The following is a 16963-nucleotide window of genomic DNA, read 5'->3' as shown; positions in this document are numbered from 1 at the left end:
CACAGGAAAGCAGCTGGAGGGAGGGGGTGAGATCGCTGGCCACTAAGGAAACCAGGACATCCAAAGGCTCTGTAAGAAACAGAGCGAGGGGTGCTGAGATGGGACTCCAGGGCAGGTGGGAGCCTCATAGCTCTTACCCTGCACTTCCAGTTTGCCAGGGTCCCTTCCTCCAAAGCCCTGTCACCTGAGGCCTGGCCCCCAGAAAGCAGAAGGAAGGTCAATTTCAGATACCCCTAGCCCCGCCTCTTTCCCCCACTGGCTGCTCAGCTTCCTCTCTGAGGCACACTTTCACTTCCTGCTCCTCCAGGCCTCCCCTCCGAGAACAGGTAGGGGCCCCTAGGGACCGAGCCGCTGGCGTTATTACCCCCCACTGCCTCTCTTGGTATTAGGCAGCTCCCCTACCCTGCTCAGCACTACCCACCTACTCCTCCCCCTCTCAGGGGACCCAGGTGAGTATCTGCCTCCCTCCTCCACCCCTCCTGTCTGCTCCTTCCTGCACGGTGCACCTGTGCCGGTCCCCCCTTCCTAATACCCTGGGTCAGCAGGCTGGTTGATTAGCTTAGCTGTTTATTATCCACCTTCTCTACCCACCGCAAAAAGAATGGATGCCCCTGAGAGCAAGGCCTATTCTATCCCCAGAACTCTAGTACCTAATTCTGGGCCTGTATGCAGTAAATATTTGTGGGATGCATGGATGCAGGGACCCAGGTTCCCTACTCTTAGGAGTGCTACAGGGGAAATATTCACAAATGGGTCTCAACTGGTAACCCTCTATAGGACTCTGTAAAGGGATGGCTGAGTGTGAAAGCAAATAGTAAAATAATGGTAGCATCTAGGAAGTGGGTGTATGGATGTTCCCTGTAAAATTCTTCCCATTTTTCTGAATGTTTGAATTTTTCATTAGAAAATGTCAGAGGGAAATATGCGAGGCCCCTCCGTGGTGTGGGAAAGGAGGAGGAGGGGATATTGTGTAACATTTGTCTCATTCATGGAGCCTACTAGGGGAGCCCTTTTCCAGGTGCTGGTATTGGGTAGGCTTGTTACTTAGCGGGTCCACATTCACACAGCTGCGCTCGGTGTTAAAAACTAAACTCCTTCCCTACCACTTGGTAAATACTTGTTATTTGAGTCCTCTCCCTCTCCCCCAACCACAAGACACACTGGCCTCCCTCCTGTGATCCCCAGAGCACTCCACCATCCGGTGATGAAAGGATTAATGCCTGGCACAGCAAGGAGCCTCAGAGCCATTCTGATTGGCAGGGTCTCTGCCATATTGGCTGTAAATACGTTGAACATTTCCCCTGAACTGGAGCAACCTTGAGCCCTATCTTCCTCCCTGCCAAAGGCCAGACCATGGCTTGCTGGCCTCATACATCCTGAGGATGGCCCAGCCAGAGGACCAGGCCTTGGCAGGCCCCACCAACGGGGAGAGGTGAGGGCTGCTGGGGCTAGTGTCTCCATCTTCTGCCCCTGGATTCAGAAACCCCTGCCATCCAATGCCCCCCCCCCATAGGACTCTGAACCCGGTCTCTGACCCTTCACCCCTGGGCTTCCCCTTCCTGTACCTCTGACCCCGCCTCACTGTCCAACTGTCCACCTCTGACCCTTGGTTTCCTGGACCCTGCATGTCACAGACTGGTCACATCACAGAACGGAGCAGGTGAGAACTGCTTAGGGGACCTTGGGGCCCCAGAGCCACTTCTCCGGCTGCAGAGGACATGGGGGGTGTGGCAGATCCCAGAACTGGATGTCCAGAGTGCAGAAGCCCTTCTGGAGCTGTGGCCACCGGGGGTGAGTACTCACAGCTGGGGACCCTTTCTGACCCTCCCACAACACCCTGGATCACTCAGGACTCCCCAGTTGCTAGTAACAAACAACACAAATAGGCCAAACCAAAAAGGCTACTTATTGATTCAAATGACTGAAAAACTCTGAAGTACCGTATTTCCCCATGTATAAGACGCACCCTTTTCCTAAAAGTTTGGGGTCTAAAAACTGGCTGCATCTTCTACAATGGTTGTAGATTCTTTTGCTTGCATTTCCCACCTTTTTGTGCTTGTTTTTGTGCTCATTGTTGAAGACAGTTATTCAACATCAGACACAAATGAGGACAAGCTAATGGATGGGAGTTTTGAGAGTGATGAGAAGTTGTATGAATTTTATGATGAATAAAACAACTGTAATAACTTTATGTAGTACATATTTTTTTTCAAATTTTGGGCCCCAGCCCTGGTCTGTTGGCTCAGTGGTAGAGCGTCAGCCTGGCGTGCAGGAGTCCTGGGTTCGATTCCCAGCCAGGGCACACAGGAGAAGCGCCCATCTGCTTCTCCACCCCTCCCCCTCTCCTTCCTCTCTGTCTCTCTCTTCCCCTCCCGCAGCCGACGCTCCATTGGAGCGGGGATGGCCCGGGCACTGAGGATGGCTCTGTGGCCTCTGCCTCAGGCGCTAGAGTGGCTCTGGATGCAACAGAGTGACGCCCCAGAGGGGCAGAGCATCGCCCCCTGGTGGGCATGCTGGGTGGATCCCGTTCGGGCGCATGCGGGAGTCTGTCTGACTGCCTCCCGGTTTCCAGCTTCAGAAAAGTGCAAAAAAAAAAGAAGAAGAAAAAGAAAAATTGGGGGGCCCCAAAATTAAGGTGCATCTTATACATGGGAGCATCTTATACATGGGGAAACACGGTAATTTCGGGAATGCCTGGGTCCTGAGCATCAGATTACTTACAAATTTCTCTTTGTCCTATTTCTTGGCTTTGCTTTATTTATTTTTATTTTTATTTTTTATTTTTTACAGAGCCAGAGAGAGATTCAGAGAGAGGGATAGACAGGGACAGACAGGAACGGAGAGAGATGAGAAGCATCAATCATCAGTTTTTCGTTGTGACACCTTAGTTGTTCATTGATTGCTTTCTCATGTGTGCCTTGATCGTGGGCCCTCAGCAGACCAGTAACCCCTTGCTAGAGCCAGCGACCTTGGGTCCAAGCTGGTTAGCTTTGCTCAAACCAGATGAGCCCGTGCTCAAGCTGGCGACCTCGGGGTCTCAAACCTGGGTCCTCCGCATCCCAGTCCAATGCTCTATCCACTGCGCCACCGCCTGGTCAGGCTTGGCTTTGCTTCTGAACATTCTGGGCTGTAAGTAACAAACACTCACTCTATAGTAGTTTTAACAAATAGGCATTTTCTTTCTAACATAACCAGAAAGGCAGCTGCTGGCTGTAGGTCAGCAGTTGGGTGACATCAAGAGCAGTGTCTCTGCATTTCTCTCGGACTTGCCTCCTGGTTTCCCAGTGGCTACCCCAGGTCCAAGCACATGTGTGTGTTCCAGGCAGGAGGAAGGGAAGAAAGGAAGCACCAGTTGTACCTGTTTATTTTAGCAGCAAAAGCAATGGCTTTTACATTTGATTTGGAATATATGTATTGGGTCCAGCAGCAATATTTTTAATTTTTTTAAATCATTTTGAGAGAAGTGAGAGAGAGACATTGATTTGTTGTTCCACTTATTTATGAATTCATTGGTTAGTTCTTGCATGTGTCCTGACTGAGGATTGAACCCACAACCTTGGCATATCGAGATGACACTCTAAACAACTGAGCACCCAGCCAGGGCCCTGTAGCAATATATTTTTTAATTTTTTCCATTGATTTGAGAGAAAGAGAGAGAGAAGCACAGCCTGACCGGTGGTGGCACGGTGGATAGAGCATCGGCCTGGGACACTGACGACCCATGTTTGAAACCCTGAGGTTGCCAGCTTGCACAAGCTCATCTGGCTTGAGTGCAGGGTCACTGTCTTGAGTGTGGGATCATAGACATGATCCCATGGTCACTGGCTTGAGCCCAAAGGTCACTGGCTTGAAGCCAAAGGTTGCTGGCTTGAGCCCAAGGGTGCTGGTTTGAGCAAGGGGTCGCTGGCTTGGCTGGAGCCCCTCGGCCAAGGCACATATGAGAAGCAATTAGTGAACAACTAAAGTGATGCAACTATGAATTGATGCTTCTCATCTCTCTCCCTTCCTGTCTCTGTCTCTCTCACAAAAGAGAGAGAGAGAGAAAGAGAGAGAGAGAGGGAGAGATAGAAGCATCAACTCATTGTTCTGCTTATTTGTTCCATGTAGTTGTGCACTCATTGTTTCTCATACATGCCCTGACCAAGGATCAAACCCATGACTTCAGTGCTCCAGGACGACACTCTATCCACTGAGGCACCAGACAGGGCCGCAGTATTTTTTAAAAGCTCACTTAGGAGTTATACAGCCAGAGATGTGAAGCACTATTATTCATATTCTATGGCTGTGCATATTAATACCCTGCACAAACCTGGGGTTCTGCAAGGAACAGGGGAAAGATTTGGGTCAGACAATTAATGGGTCTACCATAGCTTCCTCCTTGTGTGTGTGTGTGTGTGTCAGGGGCGGTCTCTCCTTATGGTGGCAGAGATCTCACCAGTTTAGCAGCCCCAGTATAAAAAGAGGCCTCTTCCCAAAGAGCTCCAGGAAAATTCCCATTGGCTCAGCTTGGTTCACATGCCCATCTCTGAACCAATCATAATGGTCAGAGAGCACTGTCATCCTATTGGCTAGGTCATGTGATGGACCCTCTTTCAAGACTCGTGGACACAGGGACTGAGAAGGAGTGTGGTACTCTAAAGGAAATTTGGGGTATGAAGCCCCAAATAAGGGAAATGGATGCTAGGCAGGCAAAAGTAACACATCTGCGCAAATCCTCTTCATGCTGACATTTGTCCAACCCACAGAGTTTCCTGGTCATAGGACATGACACCAGCCAGGTCCTGGTATTGAGGACAGAACCTTCACCAGGGAAAGTCAACACCTACCAGATCCACAAGTTTCCTGGAGGTGAGGAGCCTACCTTTGAGTTTTCCAGTCAACAACGAAATTATCATTAAGAAGTCAGCTTGTGCTCACTTCAACAGCACATATACTAAAGTCGGAATGATACAGAGAAGATTAGTATGACCCCTATACAAAGGATGACATGCAAATTTGTGAAACGTTCCATAAGAGAAAAAAAGAGAACAGTCTACTTTATTTCCAAAGTATCTCCCCAATCTTCCCCACCCTCTCTGCTTCCATTTCCCTAGTCCAAGCCACCATCACCTCTTTCCCAACAAGCTCAGTAGCCTCCTCTCTGGTATCCCTGCTCCCGCCTTTCCTCCCTGCGATCTGTTCTAAGCACAGTAGCCAGAGTGGTATTTTCAATCCGATGTTAACATTTCTGCATTAAACCTTGCAAATGATATGCAACATTCTTAGATAAAAATGTAAACTCATCATGGCTTATAAGGTGTTTCAGTAGTCAACCCGCCCACCTCTCCACCTGTTGCCCCTCATTCAGTCTGTACCAGCAACACTTCGCTGTTCCTCGAGCACACTAAATGAGTCCCAGCCTCAGGGCTTTTGCATTTGTTCACCCCGAATTAATGCTCTTCCTTGAATGATTGGTTTAGTCTCTATCCTTCAGCCCTCTGTGGAAAAGTAACCTTCCTTGACTACCACAGTAATGATATCCCTCTTTTTGTTTGTTTGTTTGTTTGTTTTTTTGTTTTTACAGGGACACAGAGAGAGTCAGATAGAGGGATAGATAGGGACAGACAGACAGGAATGGAGAGAGATGAGAAGCATCAATCATCAGTTTTTCGTTGTGACACCTTAGTTGTTCATTGATTGCTTTCTCATATGTGCCTTGACCGCGGGCCTACAGCAGACTGAGTAATCCCCCGCTCGAGTTAGTGACCTTGGGTCCATGCTAGTGAGCTTTTGCTCAAGCCAGATGAGCCTGCACTTAAGCTGGCAACCCTGGGGTCTCAAACCGGGGTCCTTCCGCATCCCAGTCCGACGCTCTATCCACTGCGCCACCGCCTGGTCAGGCTCCCTCGGTATTTTTAATCACTCCATTTTTTTTCATAGTACTCAATACAATATAGTTTTATTTTTCTACTCCACTAAAAGGTAAGCTATAGGAAAGCAGTAATTTTGTCTGCCTTTTGACATTTGTATCCCCAATATCTCAGAATGAAAAGGAGCTAAATAAATACTTGTCTAATGAACAAATATTTGGTGGCATAAGTGGGATGCAAACATAAAGACACAGGAGAAGATGGGGACTTCCAAGGAGTAGAAATTTTCCTATTCAGAAGGTTTGAAGGTTCTTGGGGGAGGGGATAGGACAGGGGTCCCAAACTACAGCCCGCGGGCCACATGAGGCCCCCTGAGGCCATTTATCCGCCCCCGCCGCACTTCTGGAAGGGCACCTCTTTCATTGGTGGTCAGTGAGAGGAGCATAGTTCCCATTGAAATATTGGTCAGTTTGTTGATTTAAATTTACTTGTTCTTTATTTTAAATATTGTATTTGTTCCCGTTTTGTTTTTTTACTTTAAAATAAGATATGTGCAGTGTGCATAGGAATTTGTTCATAGTTTTTTTTATAGTCCAGCCCTCCAACGGTCTGAGGGACAGTGAACTGGCCCCTGTGTAAAAAGTTTGGGGACCCCTGGGATAGGACTTGGGGAGAGAGAGTCCCAGGAAAGAGGAGACTGCCACCCTCCATGTTTTCTAACTTGTCCTTCCTTGCCCCTCCCCCAGGCGTTGCTCTGGAATCCTCTAACCTCTACATGCTGGACCTGCCCCATCTCCTAGCTTTCCTATCAGCCAGCAGGTACAGGCTACCTACCAAAAGGGCTAAGAGGGGTTGTTCCCTAAGATACCTTACCCACACTATGGCTCCACTTGTCTTTTCTCAGGGATATTTTGCCCAGAACACTGCTCTTGCCCCCTCCCACCCTCGGTAAGGCATATTTCTCTAAGGGAGGGAGAGACCAGCTTTCTGCCTACTTGGTCCAGGAAGATGGCACTTGGGGGGCCAGACTACGAGGTTTGAAGGAGGGTAAGGAAGGGGATCTAAGAGAGCTGGGTGGGGCAGGGGTGACTCCTGGGCTTGAGTAAGGATGAACCAGGGGCCAAGCTATAGTTCCTCCAGTAATGAGGCTGGGAACAAAGTCTCTTGGTGCCCTAAAGGAACCAGAGTTGGCCCCTTGGACATCTGGAACACCTCACTTCTTCTGGCCCTCAGGTCCTCTGCAGACTGGCAGTGTTCAACTCAACACCTCAGGCAGGGTACTCTCTGTGGTGAACAAGCTCTACCTGGAAACCCACAGAGAGCAGGGGATGGAGCGGACTTCCTCGAAGATAGCTCCAGAGACTGCCAAGAAAAATGATCCAGGTTAGTTGGGCATGGTCCTGGGCCCATGAGGGAGCTGCTGCTGCTGTTCCATTAGACCAACCCTCTCCTCACATCCAGCCCCCAGGAATCCTGCCCCTCACCAGGTCTCTTGGGTGGAAGGCCCGCTCAACCCAGAAGTACACCAGCCTGGGCCAGCTCTGGCCAGCCTGGACAAGGAAGAGGATGACAACTGCAAAGATGGAGAGGAAGTGCTTACCAGTCACATCCGGGCTCTAGCCAGGGCCCGGAGCAGCTATGTGGCCGGGCAGTTCCGAGCCCTTCAGGCGCGCCTCACCGCAGATGCTGGAGGCCCCCACAGGCCTGGGGACCCGGCCACAGAGCTTCTTCAGGATGTGCGGCACCTCCTTACTGATCTCCAGGACCACTTAGCAAAGGACCCCAGTGTCAGGGCTGTCTTTGGGAGCAGAAGTCCTGGGGTCTCCCAGAAGAATGAGGATCTCGGTAATGAGGAGGACAGGGAGGGAATTAGGGCCACTCCCTGAACCCGCACTGTTCACATTTGCCACCACTTGGCCCTACATATGTGTTCACACTCAAATTCTTCCTCTCTATCCCTGTGCACACCTGCTTCCTTTTCCGCTCACACGCCCTTTCCTACACATACACCACCCATTCTGTACACCACTGCGCCATCTCACACAGGTGTGACAGCCATGATTCCCTCTCCCATGCAGGTGTTCACACCCAGGATCCCTCTTCCACACGTGTCCTACATGTCTACACCTGTGGGTGGTCAGAAGCTAGGGAGGTGTGGTTGGCCAGGATGGGACAGTGCTGCTAGCGCGTGGGCATGGTCAGCCCAGCGACACCTCCTTTACCCACACTGTCCCCTCGCAGGCCTCGCAGTGGAGACGGCCTTGTGCCAGGCTGTACTGGCGCCGCTGAAGCCGACCCTGTGGGCACGACTCCGCACGTTCCGCGCTCCAGAACTGCGGCGACTGCGGCGGCGACAAATAGCCCTGCGGGCGGGGGCGGGGCCTGCGGGAGCTCAGGGGGCGGGACCTGAGGGGCAAGGCCCCGCCCCCACCCTGCGGGGCCAGATCCACTCGCACCTTGCGCACCTCCACGCCGCCTGCGCCCCACGCCGGAAGGTGGCATTGCTGCTGGCGGTGTGCAGTGATGTCTATGCGGGCCTGGCTTTGAGCGAGAACCATGGTAAAGGAGAACTCTGCGTCTACCTGGATGTGGGTGGGCCTTGAGGGTTGTGGGAGCCAGGTAGGAGGCACCTGTGCGCAGGAGGGGCGAGGGTGGCATGTTCTATGGTAGGCATCTACTTAGGCCTGGAGATAAAATAAGAGGCGTTTGCACGCCAAGCAAGGTGAGGGAAGCCAGCGCTCTCCATCCTGGGAATGGGGTGGAAGGGACCTGCATGTCCTCACCCATCTCAAAGCCTGTCGTTGGCTCCCCTAGAGGCCTTGGGTGCCGACGCCTTTCTCCCAGCGCTGACGGAGGAGCTTATCTGGAGTCCGGACATTGGGGAGACACAGCTGGACGTGGAGTTTCTTATGGAGCTCTTAGATCCTGAAGAGCTACTGGGAGAAGGTAAGCCCTTAACCCCCAGAATGTCAGGACCCAACAGGGGCGTGCCCCAAAACAGCCTCACCCTGCAGTAGGAGGAAAGGTTGGCAAACTGCAGGGGCCTTCGGGCCATGAGGGAAGCCGGGAGAGCTCTGCCAACCTCTCCTTCTTGCCCCTAGTTGGGTACTACCTGACCACGTGGTTTGGGGCGCTGCACCACATTGCCCACTACCAGCCTGAAGCCGGACGCGCCCCCCAGGGGCTCAGCTCTGAGGCCAGTGCCTCTCTGCGCCAGTGGCACCGCAGGCGGACGCTGCACGGACAGGGCTGCGCTGGAGCCCAGGTGACCACTGGTTGGGCTGAGGGTAGAGGGAAGGGCTGGTCCTGTTGCCTTTCTCACCCAGGCTCCTGCCTGTCCCCACAGGCTGACCTGCCCTTTGAGAAACCATGGGGAATAGAGACTGTGCCAAGAGACCAGTGATGAATAGGGGTTTCAAACCTTTCTATTCTTCAAGCAAGATACAGAGAGGCACCTGTTGTTTAGGAACAGCAAAAAGGAGGAGGTCCTAGGAAAAGGGAACAGCCCACCTCCGGGCCTTTGCATTGGCTGCTCCTGCTTCCTGCAATGCCCTTTCCTAATATTCACACTGCTCTTTCCTTCAGAATTCTAGGCAGATTTCACAGTCTCAGTGAGCCTCTTTCAGACACAACTGTATAAAACTGTAACTCCTCTCTCTTGACCCTTCCTGTGGAAAGCAGAATAATACACCCTAGCTCCAGTGTGATTAAATTATGGGTTTTAAGATGGGGAGGTTATCCTGGTTTCTGGTAGGCCTAATGTAATCACAAGGGTTAGTATAAGAGGGAGGAAGGAGGGTCAGAGTCAGAGGAAGTGATGTAATGGTGCAAGTAGAGGCTGGAGTGAGGGCCAGGAGCAAAAGAATACAGGCACCTGCTAGAAGCTGGAAAAGACAAGGAATGGCCTGACCAGGTGGTGGCGCAGTGGATAGAGCATTGTCCTGGGTCGCTGAGGACCCAGGTTGAAACCTTGAGGTTGCTAGCTTGCATAAGCTCATCTGGCTTAAGTGCAGGGTCATCAACTTGAGCATGGAACCATAGACATGACCCCATGGTCGCTGGCTGGAGACCAAAAGTCGCTGGCTTTGAAGCCCAAGGTCGCTGGCTTAAGCCCAAGGTCACTAGCTTGAGCAAATGGTCATTGACTCAGCTGGAGCCCTCCGGTCAAGCCACATATAAGACAGCAATCAATGAACAACTAAAGTGATACAACTATGAGTTGATGCTTCTCATCTATCTCCATTCCTATCTGTCTGTCCTTTCTCTCTCTCTCTCTGTTAAAAAAAGAAAAAATGACAAGGAATAGATTTTCCCCTGGAACCTCCAGCGGAAACTCAGCCTTTGATTATAGACTCCAAATATCTATTTTGAATTTCTGACCTTCAGACTTGAAAGATAATAAATTGGTAGGGTTTTTTAAGCCACTAATGGTAATTTGTTACAACAGTAACACGAAATTAAGACACTCCCTACCCTGATCAGTTTTTTCCATAGAAGTTATCACTTCCTAACACACTATATACTTACTTACTGTGTTAATTGTCCACAGTCTTCTCTATCCCCTTAGAATAGCACTGTTCAATAGGAATACGATGCAAGATATACATGTAATTCTTTTTTTTTAATTGATTTTGAGAGGGCTGTGGGGAGAAGTGGGAAGCATCAACTCCCATATGTGCCTTGACCAGGCAAGTCCAAGGTTTCAAACTGCTGACCTCAGCATTCCAGGTCAACGCTTTATCCACTGCGCCACCACAGATCAGGCATTACATATGTAATTCTAAATATTTTAGTAGCTGACTGACCCATGGTGGTGCAGTGGATAGAGCATCAACCTGGGACACCAGGTTAAAAAACCCAAAGTTGCTGGCTCAAGCCAGTAACCATGGGATCTTTCTCTCTCTTTCCCTCCACCCCTCACACCCCTCACTAAAATATAGAAAGAAACAAGTGGAATTAACTTTGAGGGGGGATAAAACAAGTTATTGGGGCATCTGCAAAGAGATGGGCTGAGATCCTACTGACATCAGCCTTTTTCAAAATGTTTATTTTATTGGTTTTAGAGAAAAAGAAAGGGAGAGAGATGAGAAGCATCAACTGTAGTTGCGGCACCTTAGTTGTTCATTCATTGCTCCTCATATGTGCCTTGACTGGGATGCCTAAGCCAAGCCACTGACCTCTTGCTCAAGCCAGTGATCTTTGATCATTTGCTCAAGCCAATGACCAAGGGATCATGTTGATGATCCTGCTCAAGCCAGCGATCCTGCACTCAAGCTGGTGAGCCTGTGCTCAAGCCAGACGAGCCTGTGCTCAAGCTGGTGACCTCAAGGTTTCAAACCTGGGACTGCAGCATCCTAGGTCAATGCTCTATCCCCTGCACCACCACTGGTCAGGCTCACGTTGGATTTAGTGGGATGATATTGTTTAATAAAATTATACAGGTTTCAAGGGTACAATTCTATAACATCATTTTATCTCAATTACCTCTTTAAAGGACCTATTCCAAATACAGTCACATTCTGAGGACTTCAACATATGAATTTAGGGAGGAGACACAATTCTGCCCATAACTGAAGTGACTACCAGATCTCTTCCCCATAAAGGTGTCTTTACCTCTTTGAATTATGTCACCTGTGGATGGTACTTTGAGACCCTGTGACTAACCTGTCCCCAGCAATCTCATCTAGTGTTTTCAGCAACTCTTCTTGATCCTCGCTGAATCATTGATTTGTACTATTATATTCTGTTTATGGCAGTTGACACTGGTTTTCCACTTTCTGAAATAAAATGACATCTCCTGTTTAAATAAATATGTTGAATTTTAAAAATGAGTGAGTTGGCCCTGGCCAGATAGTTGTTGGTTAGATGAGCATCATCCCAACACACCAAGGTTGTGGGTTCAATCCCTAGTCAGGGCACATACAAGAATCAACCAATGAAGTCATAAATAAGTGGAACAACAAATTGAGGCCCCCCAAATCAATCAATAAAAAATATTTAAATAAAATTAAAAAGTGAGTTGATTTAAAGAAAACTATTAAGTAGCAAAGTGTACAGGTGATGCATGGATATGTGGCAAGTATGGGAAAGTGAAACTTAAATGGCAGATGTTTGGGGTCTCAGGTGTTAGGGCGTTAGGGTTACACTTGGTCTCTTGTTCACGCTGGAGCCCTGGGCTCTGTGCTGTGTGCCTCTTCTAAGGCTCTCACTCCAGTGGCACCCCAAATTGGCTGCAGCATCTCCCAGAAACATGCTTCTCCTTCTATTCTTTCTTTTTTTTTTTTTTTTTTGTATTTTTCCGAAGCTGGAAACGGGCGAGACAGTCAGAAAGACTCCCTCATGCGCCCGACCGGGATCCACCCGGCACGCCCACCAGGGGGCGATGCTCTGCCCCTCTGGGGCATCGCTCTGTCGCGACCAGAGCCACTCTAGCGCCTGGGGCAGAGGCCAAGGAGCCATCCCCAGCGCCCGGGCCATCTTTGCTCCAATGGAGCTTTGGCTGCGGGAGGGGAAGAGAGAGACAGAGAGGAAGGAGAGGGGGAGGGGTGGAGAAGCAGATGGGCGCTTCTCCTGTGTGCCCTGGCCGGGAATCGAACCCGGGACCCCTTGCACGCCAGGCCGACGCTCTACCACTGAGCCAACCAGCCAGGGCCTGCTTCTCCTTCTAGTCCCATCTTGGTCCCTCACAATTCCCCAGTCCTTAGGCCAGATCCCTGGGCCTCATCCTGAATCCCTCCCTCTCCCCTGCTGCTCACCCTATCTTCCCTTTCCATGGCCCCGATCTGAATCTGGCCCAGCCTCCCCACACTACCCTACTTTTTGCCTCCCAGTCCTGGGGATCCCCTCCAATACTGCCCACGTGACAGTCAGAAGGAAATTTTTAGAAATAGATCATAGGTCCACCTCTCAGGCCAGAATTTAGGTTTGTAAGAAATGCAAATGCAATTTCATTTTTTATTTTTGTTATCTAAGTTAAGCTCTTGTCCACTCTGGTGGGAGAACATTTTAACATGGGAAGAAAATTTAATCCCCCCCCCCTTTTTTTTTAGAGAGAGAGGCAAGGAGAGAGACACAGGAAGAGCAAGCTGCTCCCATATGTGCCCTGATCAGGGAATCGAACTGGCAACCTCTGGGCTCTAGGACAACATTCCAGCTGAACCATCTGGCCAAGGCTTAATTTGTTTTATTGATTGATTGATTGATTTACAGAGAGACAGAGAGAGGAAGGGAGAGAGAGGGGAGGGGAAGGGAAGCATTCATTTGTTGTCCCACTCAGTTATGCATTTATTGCTTGCTTTCCATGTGTGCCCTACCAAGGTTCGAACTCGCAATCTTGTCATTTCTAGACTATGCTCTTAACTGACTGAGCTAACCGGCCAAGGCCAAATTTAATCCTTTTAACATCATCACCCCCTGGTTTATCATAGGGCCTGTTTACCCAAGTTATCTAGAGAAAACTCACTTTGCTGATCTTGAGGCCTCTTCTAATCCCAAATTTCACTCTTCTCCCAGGCTACAAGTCGCATGGCCCCATCTCACAGTGAAAGCCTGAGGCCTTCCTCAGGCTTTTGAGACCCACAAGGCCCCGCAGGAAATACTGGATTATCATCTCCTTCCACTGGCTCTCCACTCACCTGCTCCAGCCTCGGGGACTTATTGTTCCCCACCTCAGGTCTTTGCCTAGCTTTGCTATGCCTGAAACATCTTACCAAGATGCGAGCATGTCTGACTCCCTTGCCTTTTACAGGGTTTTGCTCAAGTGTCACCCTTTCTATGACTTCTTGAAAAGTACACTCTCCCTTCCTGTTTTATTTTTATTTATTTATTTATTTGTGATAAAGACAGAACAACAGAAAGGGAGAGAGATGAGAAGCATCAATTCTTTGTTGTGGCGCCTTAGTTGTTCATTGATTGCTTTCTCATATGTGCCTTGACCCAGAGGCTCCAGCTGAGCTAGTGACCCCTTGCTCAAGCCAGCAACCTTGGGCTCAAGCCAGCAACCTTGGGCTTCAAGCCAGTGACCTTTGGGCTCAAGCTAGAGACCATAGGGTCATGTCTGTTATTCCATGCTCAAGCCAGTGACACCATGCTCAAGTCAGATGAGCCGCGCTCAAGCCAGCAACCTTGGGATTTCAAATCTGCTACACTCTGTCCCAGTCTGATGCTCTACCCACTGTGCTACCACCTGGTCAGGCTTCCTGTTTTATTTTTAATCTGATACTATATATCAGTGATTTTCAGCAGCAACTTGTTAAAAATGCAAATTCTATAGTTAAACCCTTGCATATGTGGTCAAATGATTTTTGACAAAGGTGCCCAGATCATTCACTGGGGAAAGGACAGTCTTCTCAGTAAATGGTATTGGGAAAACTGGATAGATATCCACATGCAAAAGAATGAGGATAGCCCTGGCCGGTTGGCTCAGCGGTAGAGCGTTGGCCTGGTGTGCGGGGGACCCGGGTTCGATTCCCGGCCGGGGCACATAGGAGAAGCACCCATTTGCTTCTCCACCCCCCCCTCCTTCCTCTCTGTCTCTCTCTTCCCTTCCCGCATCCAAGGCTCCATTGGAGCAAAGATGGCCCAGGCGCTGGGGATGGCTCCTTGGTCTACAGGTGCTAGAGTGGCTCTGGTCGCCGCAGAGAGACGCCCCAGAGGGGCAGAGCATCGCCCCCTGGTGGGCAGAGCGTTGCCCCTGGTGGGCGTGCCGGGTGGATCCCGGTCAGGCGCATGCGGGAGTCTGTCTGACTGTCTCTCCCTGTTTCCAGCTTCAGAAAAATACAAAAAAAAATAATAATAAATAAATAAAATGAATAAATAAATAAATAAAAAGAATGAGGACGGACCCTTATCTAACACCATGTACAAAAATTAACCTAAAATGGATCAAAGATCTCAACATAAAAACTAAAACCAGCCCTGGCCGGTTGGCTCAGCGGTAGAGCGTCGGCCTAGCGTGCGGAGGACCCGGGTTCGATTCCCGGCCAGGGCACACAGGAGAAGCGCCCATTTGCTTCTCCACCCCTCCGCCGCGCTTTCCTCTCTGTCTCTCTCTTCCCCTCCCGCAGCCAGGGCTCCATTGGAGCAAAGATGGCCCGGGCGCTGGGGATGGCTCTGTGGCCTCTGCCTCAGGCGCTAGAGTGGCTCTGTTCGCAACATGGCGACGCCCAGGATGGGCAGAGCATCGCCCCCTGGTGGGCAGAGCGTCGCCCCATGGTGGGCGTGCCGGGTGGATCCCGGTCGGGCGCATGCGGGAGTCTGTCTGACTGTCTCTCCCCGTTTCCAGCTTCAGAAAAATGAAAAAAAAAATTAAAAAAAAAAAAAAAACAAAAAAAAACAACTAAAACCATACGCCCTGGCCATGCAGCTCATTTGGTTAGACTGTCATCCTGATATCCCAAGGTTTCAGGTTCAATCCCTTAGTCAAGGCACATACAAGAATCAACAGTGTCCCTGGCCGAATAGCTCAGTTGGTTAGAGCATTGTCCCAATATATGAAGGTTGCCAGCTGGATCCCCAGTCAGGGCACATACAGAAACAGATTGATGTTTCTCTCTCTCTCTCTCCCTTCCTCTCTCTCTGAAATAAATAAATAAAAATATTTTAAATTAACCAATGAATGCATAAATAAGTGCAACAACAAATCAATGTCATTCTCCCTCCCCCAATAAATAAATAAATAAATATTTTTTTAAAAACTAAAACTATAACACTCTCAGAAGAAAACATAAGAGAAAAGCTTCGTGATGTTGAATTTTGCAATGACTTCTTGGATATGACACCCAAAGAGCAGAAACAAATGAAAATAATTAATTAGGATACATCAAAATTTAAAACTTCTGTGCATCAAAAGAAACAACAGAACAAAAACAATCCACGGGATGGGAGAAAATGTTTCCAAATCATAAGGTATTGAGAGTCAATGCTTGACCTGTGGTGGCGCAGTGGATAAAGCATCGACCTGGAAATGCTGAGGTCGCTGGTTCAAAACCCTGGGCTTGCCTGGTCAAGGCACATATGGGAGTTGATGCTTCCAGCTCCTCCCCCCTTCTATCTCTCTGTCTCTTCTCTCTCTCTCTCTGTCTCTCCCTCTCCTCTCTAAAATGAATAAATAAAAAATTTAGAAAAAAAAAAAAAAAAAAGAGAGAGTCAAAATACAGCCCTGGCCGGGCTGTTCAGCGGATAAAGTGTCGTCTTGGTGCACCAAAGGTTGCAGTTAGGTGCCAGGTCAGGGCGTACAAGAAACAATGAGTATACAGCTGAATGGAACAACTAAGTGAAACAACAAATTGATACTTCTCTCTCTCCCCTTCCTCTCTCTCTCTCCTTTTCTCCCTCAAATCAATGGAAAAGTAAAAAAAAAAAAAAAAAAAAAAAAAAAAAGGCCAAAGTACATATAGAATTCCTAAAACTCAGCAACAACAAAAAAAACAACAACTCATTTAAAAATGGGCAAATAGGCCCTGGCCAGTTGGCTCAGCGGTAGAGCGTGGGCCCTGTATGTGAATCGGTTCGATTCCTACTCAGGGCACACAGAAGAAGCGACCATCTTCTTCTCCATCCCTCCCTCTCTTCCTTCTCTCTTGCTCTTCTTCTCCTAGAAGCTGGAATGGGTGGAGCAAAGTTGGCCCTGTGTGCTGAGGATGGCTCCGTGGCCTCACCTCAGGTACTAAGATGGCTTGGTTGCTGAGCAATGGAGCAGCGGCCTCAGATGAGCAGAGCACCACAGGGTCAGGGGCTTGCCAAGTGGATTCCAGTCGGGGTGCATGCAGGAGTCTGTCTCTCTGCCTCCCCACCTCTCATTTACTTTTTAAAAAATGGGCAAATAGAGATCTCTCTAAAGAAGATAAACAAATGGCTAACAGTCATATAAAAAGATACTAAACATCACTAATCATTAGAAAATGCAAATTCAAACACTATGGGCCACTCTTTATTCTCTGGCTCCCCTAGTGGATACTAGCTAATGATTAGTGGCTTGCATGCCGGTTTGAGGAGGTCATTAAGAGGACATGACTGGGCCCTGGCCGGTTGGCTCAGCGGTAGAGCGTCGGCCTGGCGTGCGGGGGACCCGGGTTCGATTCCCGGCCAGGGCACACAGGAGAAGCGCCCATTTG

The 16963-nt window shown here is 49.4% G+C and overlaps 1 protein-coding gene and 1 non-coding gene across 5 annotated transcripts; both read left to right on the top strand.

The window, feature by feature from the left end:
* Positions 1-286: 286 nt before the first annotated feature.
* Positions 287-14242, top strand: RINL (Ras and Rab interactor like). 4 transcript variants are annotated; one of them, XM_066349179.1, is made up of 12 exons: positions 287-326; positions 1186-1432; positions 1635-1791; positions 4746-4848; positions 6596-6668; positions 6754-6797; positions 7083-7232; positions 7311-7694; positions 8091-8408; positions 8664-8795; positions 8951-9114; positions 13362-14241. In XM_066349179.1, exons 2-12 carry the CDS (start codon positions 1383-1385, stop codon positions 13419-13421), a joined length of 1635 nt encoding a protein of 544 aa, XP_066205276.1. In that variant the 5' UTR covers positions 287-326; positions 1186-1382; the 3' UTR covers positions 13422-14241. The 4 variants fall into 4 exon arrangements, with proteins under 4 accessions (XP_066205276.1, XP_066205274.1, XP_066205277.1 ...); XM_066349177.1 differs by having other exon boundaries at positions 305-449; XM_066349180.1 differs by lacking the exon at positions 13362-14241 and adding an exon at positions 9196-11636 and having other exon boundaries at positions 305-449; positions 1188-1432.
* LOC136381614 (U6 spliceosomal RNA) lies at positions 4910-5017 on the top strand. The gene has a single exon (XR_010747106.1). It is a non-coding gene; the product is annotated as a U6 spliceosomal RNA (small nuclear RNA).
* Positions 14243-16963: the final 2721 nt, after the last annotated feature.

The sequence above is a fragment of the Saccopteryx leptura genome, chromosome 9, assembly GCF_036850995.1.
Source record: "Saccopteryx leptura isolate mSacLep1 chromosome 9, mSacLep1_pri_phased_curated, whole genome shotgun sequence".
NCBI classification, from domain to species: domain Eukaryota; kingdom Metazoa; phylum Chordata; class Mammalia; order Chiroptera; family Emballonuridae; genus Saccopteryx; species Saccopteryx leptura.
This window is presented reverse-complemented; position numbering and strand designations above follow the sequence as displayed.